This window comes from Podarcis pityusensis, assembly GCF_964106645.2.
Source record: "Podarcis pityusensis genome assembly, chromosome: 15".
Lineage (NCBI taxonomy): Eukaryota > Metazoa > Chordata > Lepidosauria > Squamata > Lacertidae > Podarcis > Podarcis pityusensis.
The window spans coordinates 10,207,128-10,219,470 of record NC_138040.1 but is presented as its reverse complement, the minus strand read 5'-3'; the positions used below and the strand labels follow the sequence as shown (position 1 = coordinate 10,219,470).

General features: G+C 43.4%; 1 protein-coding gene across 1 annotated transcript in view; it reads left to right on the top strand.

Moving 5' to 3' along the window:
* Nucleotides 1–12,343, top strand: part of GALNT17 (polypeptide N-acetylgalactosaminyltransferase 17) — a 127,218-nt gene that overhangs the window by 99,595 nt on the left and 15,280 nt on the right. Inside the window, exon 6 of the mRNA XM_080982992.1 lies at nt 6,774–6,891. Coding sequence (XP_080839118.1) covers nt 6,774–6,891 — 118 coding nt within the window. The remainder of the gene's footprint in view (nt 1–6,773; nt 6,892–12,343) is intronic.

Below are 12,343 nucleotides of genomic sequence, written 5' to 3'. Positions count from 1 at the left end.
CCAAAATGAGTGTTTTGAGGTGCTGTGCCCCCAAAAAATCACTTTTGGGGGCGGATCTCACATGGGTCATGTGACTGACACAGGAGTGCAGCACCAAAAGACAATGTCCTGCCGTTGGGGCACTTTGTATTGGAAGGTATGAAACTGCCGCTGGTGGAGAGTTAGGTGGTCAAGTTGCTAACTTGGGGCAAGATGATCTAAGCATGTGAAACCAATCATGTCACAATTGCATTGACTTCTGATAAATTTCCAGGTTCAATTCAAAGTGCCAGTTTTGGCCTATGAAGCCTAATACAGCTCAGGACCCCAATACCTCAAGGAGACCGCCTCTCTCCACATGAACCTACTCAGGCCCTGCACTTCTTGTCCATGGCCTTCTCACTGTGTTGCCTCCAGGAGGATGGCAACACGAGAAGAGGCCTTTTCAAAGGTGTCTCTTTGTAAACCGCTTAGAGACTGTGGATGTTAAGCCATATATAAATTGTTTGAATAAATACTTGGTTTCAGAGTGGGTCACTTTTGTAAAGAAAAAAGAAAGAAGAAGTGTCAAATAGACATAAATAAGTAAAACAATAATAATCTCCCCCAAGCCATGCCCAGTTCTCCCACACCGGATGTTGTACCTGGCCTCAGGTGTGGATACAGGTGGAAACATGGACTGCATTACTTCAAGGAATGCCTCTGGACCTTGTGATCATCACCTGAGGCCCTTCTTTGTGTGCCTCCTCCATGAGAGATCCAGAGGGCAGCCAACATGAGAACAAGCCTTTTCTGTGGTGGCTCCCCATTTGTGGAATGGCCAGGGAGGCTCACCTGGTGCCTTCGTCACATATTTTTAGGCACCAGGTGAAAACGTTTATCTAGGGCTAGGCCTTTTAATGCGTTTGTGAGAGGGGGTCTTGTTGGTTTGCTTTTGTTTTATTGTGTATTTAGTGTCCCCATTTTATATTTTTATGTTGTGAACCACCCTGTGATCTTCAGAGGAAGGGTGGTATACCAATTTAATAAATACTGTGGCACCTCGGGTTACATACGCTTCAGGTTACAGACGCTTCAGGTTACAGACTCTGCTAACCCAGATATAGTACCTCGGGTTAAGAACTTTGCTTCAGGATGAGAACAGAAATCGTGCTCCGGCGGCAGTGGTGCTTCAGGTTAAGAACAGACCTCCGGAACGAATTAAGTACTTAATCCGAGGTACCATAATAATAATAATAATAATAATAATAATAATAATAATAATGCTGCCAAAGAACAGCAGGGAGCCCCTTGGCAATGTCAAGGGATGCTTGCTGCCAGTGCCAATCAGCTGATGGTTGGTGACAGCAGGCCTGCGGTGATGGGCTGTGCTACACAGCTCCCCACTGGGAACTTTGTAGCTCAGCTGATCCCAGCAGGCGTCGTCTGTGTGCCAAAGATCTAACGTTTTTCCAGCATCATTCTCCTGCTACATTGGCCCCTTTCCACTTGTCATATCCAAACTGTTCACAGCCAGCCAAGATTTATATCTGAAAGGGGACCTGCATATATTCTCCCTCCTAAACTATCTGTTCCTTGAATTTCTCAATGTTCAGTTACTTAAGGAGCGGGAACATATTCCGCCTGTCATCTGCTATATATTTTCCAGCCCTTGAATCATTTCTCCCCATGTATATTAAAATATTCAGTTATTGATCTCTGCTTGCCGTTCCAAAATCTCGTAACACACACAACCTTTCTCAGGCTTCATTATCTGTAGGGAAATCAGCAATAAATCACTCTTGAGGGAATGTAGAGGGCTTACAAGGTGGCATAAATGTTTTTGGCACAGGCAGAGCTCATGTCAGCCCCTGGCATCCTTGGGCACCTGTCAAGGCCTCCTGGCAGGCCCCACTGCTGGAGCTTGTCCAGCCCCTCTTATTTTTGTCATTATTTTTTACAGCCTGGCATTCAGAGTAATGTCAAGCAACTAGAACTAGACAATCCTTTAACTAATAATGCCACTGACTTGGGCAATGTAGGAAATGTCGTGTGAGTAGACCCATCCACCTGGCTACTTCCTGGAGAACTTCCATTGCAGCTTAGTAGACCAAGCAGTGCCTAGTGTTATTCATCATCATCATCATCATCAAACCTTTTATTGGCATCACATACAAACATCCAAAACAAATCAATACAGAATTACCACTTCCCCAGTGGCACAAAACATTTGCTAAAAGAAAGGAGGCAGAGCAGTCTATCGTCACATCTCTAGGTCTCCAGGGAGATCAGATGTCTGCAGCGTATTACGACAACAAAAAACCAAATAGAGATATGTAGCCACTAACTTGGTGAGCTCCTGATCATTCCCCAGTAATGGAAAATGTATGACCTCCAACTCTGGTTTCAATTTGTGGATACAGAGTTGATCTAGAAATTGCTGGTGGAGATCAGCATATAGTTTACAATTAAGAACCATATGTGTAAGGGTTTCCACCAGGTGGTCTTCACATGGGCAAGTTCTTTCTCTTTCCACCCTGCCTGAGAACCTTCCCCAAAGGAGGTTTGATGGATTTGAATTAAACCTGGCCAGCAAAAATGCCCCTTTTTCTTGAGGGTTAAGCAGAAATTAAAGGTAATTGTGGTTAGTTTCTTGTGCCCAAGGCCTAGTGTTATTGGAAGAGTCCCACCAAGGGCTGCTTTAGGTCAGTGGAACAACAGCAACAACAACAACTTGTATCCCACCCATCAGACTGGGTTGCCCCAGCCAATCTGGTTTCCAACAGAGTATAAAAGAACACACAATACATCGGACACTAAAAACTTCCTGATACAGGACTGCCTTCAGATGTCTATGAAAGGTGGCCAAAAAGGTCTACTGGACATAGGCATTTTCTCTAACTGGCCAAGGCAGTTTTGGGCCCCTGCATATATGTTTTTAGGGGGGCAGGCCCCTTCAATATTCAGAGGATGTTGCACCCGGCCTCTCCAATCCTCTGGAGAAGCTGGTGCCTCTGCTACTGGAGAATTGTCTCACCTGGTAAAGTGCCAACCAACATTTTTAGATGACCCTTGGGACCCCTTCCAATTCTACATTTCTGTGATATTCCCAACGCCCCACTCTTTCCTGGTCCACAGACACCCACATCCTCCCATTTAAACTTATGGAGACTGGTTTCTGGAAATATTTCTGTCCATCTCCTGTTCTCTGGCCAATCAGCTCTCTGCACCCTTTAGCCAATTTCTAAACTGGAGGGGGTTCCATTTCTGGACTCCTCTTGTACTAATAAATACACCAACATAATTTTAAAGCAGGTCTGAAAAGCTTGCAGGCCTGAAGACTGAATTTCAGCCGTAAGATTAGGCTTCTAAGACCCGTGCTTCAATATATATATATATATATATATATATATATATATATATATATGTAAAGGCTTGTTAAACTCCTGCAGAATTAAGGGTGGGAGATACACTTAATCTAACAGCTCTTTTATGGGATCTTCTCTGGTGTTTTTAATTTGCTTCTCCGATACCCAAGCTGTTAGTGAGAGTAGGAAGAAAAGTCCATTTGAAACAGATAATTAAGCCAGGTTATTGGTGCACAGCAAGGAGAATTTATGCACCCGGTCTGTATTTGCACATTGGAGACAGAATTAACCAAGGCTGTGCTCCAGAGCCTGCTTCAGCACTTCTGATTGGCCTCCTTATTCAATTCAGATCTCGGGGAAGGGGCGCTCGCCATGGACCCAATATCCAGAGCAATATGTGGAACACCAAACCTTCAGTCTTCCCATTGACTTGCACTAGGGAACCAAATGGACCCTAACTCTGTGGATTGTTTCACACATGTGCACAGAACCTGCTGATATAGTAGCCCCCAAAGAAGGGATTAACCTTGCCAAATTTCAGACGTGTAGATGCAGGAGGTTCTGGGCTAGCTGCAATGAAAGCTTGTTTCCCCAAAAAAGTATGTTTGCAAAAGTAAACCATAATAGCCTACTAGGTGGAAATGAAGAAATTACAGCAGCCCAGTCAATTGCACAAAGGTCCTAGGACAGATGGTGTTTCTGGATGGCATTCCTGCCTCTGAACTGGAACCTGCTTTGTGGATGAAATGAAATAAATTGAATGTGAGTGGGGGAGGATGGTCTCCCCAACATCGCTTGCCTTCACCGTGCTGGTTCTGCACCCCTGATTCCTCTACCATAAAGATTGTTGGCATTGATAGTGGTGTTGTGATAGAGGGGGATGTTGTGTTTGTGACCTGCTGGCAGGCTTCCTGGAAAACATGTGGCTGGTGACTAGCAATGGTGGGCTAGGAAGGTCTTTTGTCTGATCCTGTTGGGTCTCTTCTGGTTTTGACCATGAGTGCCTACAATGGGGGAGGATCTTCAGACCTTGTTGTGCTCTTCCTGGATCACATGATGACTATACTAGATGGTCTGAGCAAGAGAACAGTTCTGATTTTTAATATTGGGGATTCCTCACCTCCACATACCCACACCCAAAATAGTCAGAAATAATGATGCTGTGAAGAGTGCATGTGTTTCTGTGCATATTAACATTGAGAGAATGGGAGGCTAAATCTCGTTCCGTAAAATAGTTTCATAGAATTGTAGGGTTGGAAGGGATCCCAAAGGTCATCAGTCCAACACTGCAATGCAGGCATCTCCACACAACAGATGGCCATCCCACCTCTGCTTAAAAACCTGCAATGAAGGAGAGTCCACCACCTGCCAAGGGAGTCCATTCTGCTGTCAAACAGCTCTTCGTCTATCATCATGTTTTTCCTGACGTTTGGTCAGAATCACCTTTCTTTCAACTTGAACCCACTGGTTCATGTCCTACCTTCCGGAGCAGGAGTAAACAAGCTTGCTCTATTTTCCATGTGATAGTCCTTTAGATATTTGAAGATGGCGCTCATCGGGTGCACCAGTTCGTAGGGGCAGAGGTTTTTTCTGTTCCCTCAATATCTGCTGGCAGGGGGCCAGGCCCCCACAATGTGGATGAGGGGCAAGAGGAGACTGAGTGCAGAGCCAAGCGTGGTGCAATTCAGTGACCGGCTCCTCCTGAGCATGAAAGAGGAAGCTGCGCCGCCCTGGGCTACACCATGCCTGGCCTCCTCCTGATGATGTCACGTGTGCATTGTGCATATGACATCACACAAACATGTGATGTCACATGTGTGCGATGCGCAAGATGCATCCTGGGCCCCCTCAATCTTAGGTGCAAGGCGGCACTAAAAGAAGTATGGGTGAGCCCTTATTTAGATACCGCCTATATATGTAAATGGTAATGGATTAATTAATAATAAAGAAGCAAGTTTATTCGGCTTGCACTTGTTGCTGTTGTTGTTAATTGCATTTATATCCCACATTGTTCTCCGAGGAGTTCAAGGTGGCATTCATGGTTTTCCCCCTCCTCATTTAATCCTCATAATAACCCTGTGAGGTAGCTTAGACTGAGAGGCAATGACTGGCTCACGGTCACCCAGAGAGCTTCATGGCTGAGTGGGAATTTGAACCCTGGTATTCCAGGTCCTATGGGATGCGGTTGGCGCTGTGGGTTAAACCACAGAGCCTAGGGCTTGCCAATCAGAAGGTTGGCAGTTCAAATCCCCGCATCGAGGTGAGCTCCTGTTGCTCTACCCCTGCTCCTGCCAACCTAGCGGTTCGAAAACACGCAGTGCAAGTAGATAAATAGGTACTGCTCTGGTGGGAAGGTAAATGGTGTTTCCGTGCGCTGCTCTGGTTCGCCAGAAGCGCCTTAATCATGCTGGCCACATGACTGTACGCCGGCTCCTTCAACCAGTAAAGTGAGATGAGAGTAAAGTGAGATGAGAGCCACAGCCCGAGTCGTTCGCAACTGGACCCTAACAGTCAGGGGTCCCCTTTACCTTTATTCCAGGTCCTAGCTTTTTATTATTATTATTTTTATTATTCTTATTATTCTTATTATTCTTATTCTTTTATTATTATTATTCCAGGTCCTAGTTATACACTCTAACCACTATACCACACCTAACAACTCCCTTTTTAGCCATACATCTTCCTCCCAAACAGAAAGCCCAGCTTCTGCTTTCTGTTCCCCCACAGCCAAGCCCCTTCCAAAGTCTTTGTTAACTTGTTCTCTTCTGGAAGCCAGTCCCCTTCCTCTTTGTCTTAATTCTTGCTCGTAATCACGAATAATGGAGCTGTTAAGAGTCTGGCACCTCTAATGTTATTATCACTTTGAAAATTAATTGTTTCAGCTTATGGTAGTTATCGTGCTACAACTTAAGTCGGTGAAATTGGATTCTTAAATAGCAAGCCACGAAGCACTGCAGTGTGTCTTGAAATCAAGCCTGAGTTGGCCATCCATCTCTGTGAGATTCCAGTCATTTCCACGGTCTTATTAGTGAAATCTGCAGCGTAAAATAAATCTTGCTGTCTCTTAGAACAAGGAAAAAATACAAACTAGGAGTGGGGTTGGAGGAGTCAGCTCAGCCTCTCTAATAGAATTGTTCGAGTTGGTGTTTCAGTTTTCTTGGGTGAAAATTAAGGAAAATGCATTTCATTATAACAGATGATGAATTAAATTCATACAATCACAGTATTATAGAGTTGAGAGGGACTCCAGGGGTCATCTAGTCCCAACTCCCTGCAATCCCTCCCTCCAACTCTTTGATTCTATGAGTTGTATGAATCAACCGAACATGTGTTGCGATTGGATCATGAATTGAAAACTATGGTTTAGATTAAATGAACTTGGGTTTTCTAGGATTCCTCCACCAAAATAATGGAAGTTTTGTGTTTCTTTCCTACTTTTCCCTCTAGGACTCCAGCTATGATAGGCTGTTCTTTTGTGGTGAACCGGAAGTTCTTTGGAGAAATTGGACTTCTTGATCCAGGAATGGATGTTTATGGTGGAGAGAACATAGAGCTTGGAATTAAGGTCAGTGAGAAGCTTGCAATTAGATGATGAAAGTTAGGAGCCAATAAGACTGAACTCCTTCTACTGCTGCCTCTCATGCCATCACTCTAAAAATATGATTTGTGGCGTATTACATGCCATTTTTAGGATCTTTATTGCAAAAAAAAGTTGTAGTAAATTTCACTCAGTGGTTCTCAGGAAGCTTCTCATTTCAGACCTAGGCTATGTAAACACTAACCCATCTGTAGCATAAAAATGTAGTTTTTCCTCAATCTGGAATCATTCATGCTCTTCTTCAACATGCTGCTTCCAATCTAGATTGCTTATAGATCCTGACCTTCACAAGGATGGGAACGGTGACTTGATACACATTTGAAAACCCTCCTCTCAGTTAGGTTACCCATGTATTTCCCTCCCTGCGCATTCTCCAAGTGAATAAAGAAGGAGGTGGTGATTGCAGTCTTGTTCTAAGCCCCCCCCCCCACAACAACATTGTCAGGTATGGATATGCATACACCCCACAAACATTTGTTTTCCCCTGTTTCCAAATGGACACATTATGGGACAACGAGGAATCCATCTGCAACGAGCTTTTATTTTTGGAATCAAACCATTTTTTCAGGAAGGGCAAAGAATAAGCCATAGATCTAGATTGTGGGGGCTACATAGTAAAATCAAGCACTGAGTCTCTCTTGATTCTAGAATAAAATGTCACGTATTTGCAGCCAACCAAAGCTGAAGAAATTCAGCCTAGGTTGAGAGGTTAGTCAAAGGGAAAGAAGTTCAAGGGAAGGAATTATCAAGGAACAGGCAACATTAAATCTAGTGGCAATGGGGCAGATCAGCTTTGACTAGGCTCGAGAGATGAACTGTTTCCCCTAAATGTGTATGGGGAGGGGGGGTCATTTTCCTCCAGCTCCAATTACGAGACAGATCAGACCCTCCATGCACCCACTCATCTTGAGTCGCAGTTGGAAGATTAACATTTGGAATGTTGCTTATGCAATCAAACAAATGACTTTTTTGTTTGTTTGTTAAATTTAGAATTGGCCACATGCAGAAGGCTTAAAACAATCAGCAAAAGTGCTGGAGCCATATCAACATGGAGATGTTAAGAGGAGAATTAATTTGTACCTGATAATTGCCTGAGAAACAAAGGCATATCTCTTCTGCAGCATATATATAAATGCCAAAGGATATAAATAGCTGATGAGTCTGCATGTGAATTTTCCATTATACCTGATGCACAAGCAGCCCTTTTGAATCCCATCCACCCACCAGAGCAATGAATCTGGCTTCTATTATATTCATGTAAAACATTTTCGCTGGGTGCACTTATAATAACAATGATGCCCTGTTATCATTTTTATAATACAATGATGTGTCACTGAATTTATGACATGACTGGGTTGTACTTTGAATGGTGTCATGTTCAGAAATAGAAGCCAGGCACTTTTTTCACTCTGTGATGATATTCAGCCCATCTGAAGCCCATGTGGCATTGGAACAGACAGACTCCCCAATTTTCAGACCTAGAAACTACTTACCCGCACTATGTCTGTCTTAGCAGGATTCAGGTTTCAGCTTATTGACCCTCATTAATTTCACTGCTGCATCCAGCCAGTGGTTCAGCTTATGCACAGCCTCTCTTGACTCAGATTTAATGGGAAAGACATCATCATGCCTATGACACTGTGCCCCCAAATCTCCTGATGACTGTTCCCAACAGTTTCATATGGAGGTCAAATAACATTGGGGACAGAATCAGGTCTTACTGCACCCCAAAGCTAAGCTGCCAAGATGTCTCATGTAGTCCCCCAATACTATTCTCTGGTGCCAGTCATTGCAGGTAAGAGTGGAACCACTGTAAAACAGCACAGAGGCAGTCCAGGAGGATACCATGGTCAATAGCAGAGAGATCTGACAGCAGCTGCAGAGTTGCAGTCTCTGCCTCAAACAAGGTCATTTTCCAGGGTGACCAGGACCAATTCCCTTCTGAACTGGTTGATGAAGTGTCTCAGCCCCAGCTGACAAAGGGTCAAGGTGAGTTTGGCAGATGTGTGAGTTCAGCAGCAGAGCTGCCAGGGCACCCCACTCTGCCCAGCAAAATCCTAAACTCTCAAAAACTAAAACAAAGAAACACGGAGGTTGGAAGTGTTTTGCATTATCTGCCATATGTATGACGGTCTCCTCATTCGGTATGCCTAAAGTGCAGTGAGCTCCTGGCTCTCTGGGAACAAGTTTATTCCCTTGAGGCCAAGGTGGCAGACCCGGAAAAGGTAAGAAAGGTAGAGAGAATGGTAGATGATTATAACTATAATTATAAATTGAGGACATTATAACTGTGTCCCACTCCCATAATGACATCTCCCCTGCTTCTGGAAACAATTAAGGTCACTCAGAAGGAGACCATCACCTTGAGGAAGAGGGAAACATTTCCTTAGAAGGGACCCATTCCTTGAGGGATGAATATCTTTTATGGGTGGGGGGATCCATTGTCACATCAGGGGCGGTAGAAAAAGTTAAAACAGGAAAACGCTGGAGCTTGAATATGTGGAGCAACTACTGCAGAATATTTGCCTTTTGTGCTCCGCAAAAAGATTAGAGCCTATATCAACTAAACAAATCTTGAATTGGTTCTAAGCTATTAGCTGTGTAGAGTCACTGGTCAGATTAATTATGTTTTGATAGAGACGATGTTCAAGAGGCAATCAGCATCTACTGGGGTGACCATTGATGCCTGGAATTAGCATACTGGAATGATTAGAGATCTGAAAGCCTTCTCTGAGCAGACTTCTCTCTCTTTTTTTGCAGCAGGACCTTTCTTTTCAAACAACTGCTCTCCATATCATTCCTCGAGCAGGCTAGAAAAGAGAGAAGAAAGCGACCTTTATAGCTGACAGCGGAAATCGTACTTGTAATACTAATAATATTCCGCTTGGAAGTATTGAATGGAGGAGCAGTAAAGTTTCAGATCTTCAAGGCAGATGGTGTCTCTTGCAAAGCTTTACTGCATACATCGTTGCGATGTGGGTCAAACCCAAGCCAGGATGTATGTCTGCCAAATGTGGAGATGTCCTATGACAGTTTTGCTTTTTGGATGTTTGCACCTTTCAAAATGGGTGATTCATTCTGACCTATGGAGAGGGATGTGAGAGGGTGCCGTTTTCCATCCTGCCCTGTATTTCTTGCCTGCAACACCTGCTTCTGTTCCGCTGCAGTTCATCTTCTTCCAGAAACTACATTATCTGCCCCATTACCTATTGTGGTGAAGTCATGAATATTGCATTGTTGTTATGTTATTCCATGCCGTTCATTTCAGTGCAAAGTAGGCAAAATGGAGGCAAAAGTAATCAATTGTGTGTTGTTTGCAGATTGAAAGCAGAAACAACAGCAAACACTGATCATTTGCACAGGGTTCATTTTTGGTTTGGATGAGGGATGAATAAGCGGCAATTGCCCCACCCATTTCTGTTTTTGTCGGAAATTCTCTGGTATCCCTATCTGTAGTAGATACTTTGCACTCAATTTTATTAGCATCTTTTAATTGCTTATCATTCCGTAATTGAACAAATATCTGAATTCCAATAAAACCAATCTACTATGCCCTATTACATGGCTGCTGTTATGATCAATATATTCCTCAAGTGGCCATCATGACATCCATTTACAATGTATTTATTACTTCATAAAGTGAATCTAATCCATTCCAATATCTTTACCCCTGTAAAGCAAAAAAAACCCAGAAAAATCAAAACATCATTTTATTTCATTTCATCTGAGGACTTGGAGAATATTTAAATGGCCGCTATAGATTTTCCATCTTCCAGTTGCACAGAGTTACTACAGCTTCTGAACAGCCTTTCTGCTTCTTCTGTATATTTCAAGTGGTGATGGGCTTCTGCAGTCCATGTACAAGTAAACCATGAGACTGGATTACTGCAAAGTGCTCTGTTGTGCAAAATTAACACTCTCCCATCTGCTACTGCAAGAATTATAGAACTGTAGAATTGGAAGGGACCCCGGGGTCATCTAGTCCAACCTCCTGCAATGCAGGAATCTCAGCTAAAGCATCCACGACAGATGTGCTTATGCTGGTAGACACAGAATGTTAGTTTCATCCCTCTGTTTGCATTTAGTGCTAGTCTGCTGGGGTTTTTTTTTGGGGGGGGGGGATGCCAGGTGGATAAAATAAGGAAATACATACAGTACCTTATCTTACCAGATGAAATAGATTAACGTGACCCCTGTGACCAAGTTGTATATAAAATCAGCCATCAGCATGTTTCCTTTACGTTCTTCATCACTGGTGCTTTGGTGTTTGAAAAGCTGCCTGTTTTGTCACCAAAAAGAACCACACAACACCAACCCTCTACGTTTATTACCCTACAACCACCCCCAAATTCAAAAAATTGCATCATCCTTGCCAAAAGTTTGCATTCTTGCAACAACAAGAAACTTTTCAAAATCTTCTTCTTCTTCTTCTTCTTCTTCTTCTTCTTCTTCTTCTTCTTCTTCTTCTTCTTCTTCTTCTTCTTCCTCCTCCTCCTCCTCCTCCTCCTCCTCCTCCTTCTCCTCCTCCTCCTCTCCATCTCCCTCTCCCTCTTCCTCTTCTTCTTCTCCTTCTGGAAAAAGTCACTCTTGGCACGGCAGCATAATATGACTAAAAACAATAAATATTCCATATGAAGTGCTGGAATAGAAAAGTTAATCCCTCTCCCCACAACAAAATAATTGAAACCATTCCTCGCCCCGGATCTTGGCTGCTTTCTGACATAGTTCTCCCTGGCAATTCTTCAAAGTGCCATGAACTTTAGTTGATTTCTAAGAGACTTCAGTTTCTGCCAGCTGACAGACACATTTTATGCTCAGAGCTGTTATCCCATCTATTCCTGACATTTAGGCATGAGATCCATTGCTTATTTAGCAAAACAGCACCACAGTCAAATCTTCTTTGGTAAGAGGAGATAAAACAGTGAAGACTTAGTGCAAAGCACTGATTGATACAGGCAGACTAATGCATTGAAAGCTGTTTGATTTATTGAATTTTACTTGAATAAAAATTAGGGTCTTGTAAAATGTAACATTAAGGGCTTACTGCTTGTCAGTGATCCTGTCTTCATGATTGGCCTGAAGTTTGGAAAGGGGCATTACTTTTCTTCTTAGAGGAGTCCTCTGATAGTAAAGACTTGTCCATACTTTTGCTTGTTCCAGGCCTAGAAAGAAGGGGGGTCTGAGCAGTTTTCTCCTTGTCCTGGACTTTCCAGGCACAGGTTCAAGCAGTTTTACCTTTCCCCCTCCACTTTTAGCTCTAAATCAGAACTAACGGCAATCCGTGGGTTTTCCCAGGAAAAAGCAGCAGGGCAGTTAGAAGTGGATGAGTGTTGAAGGTGAACATTTACTGGGATTCCTCAGTTGTTGGATGCCTCTGCCCAACCCCTAGAAAGAGGGTGATCTCATAATAGCTCAGTGG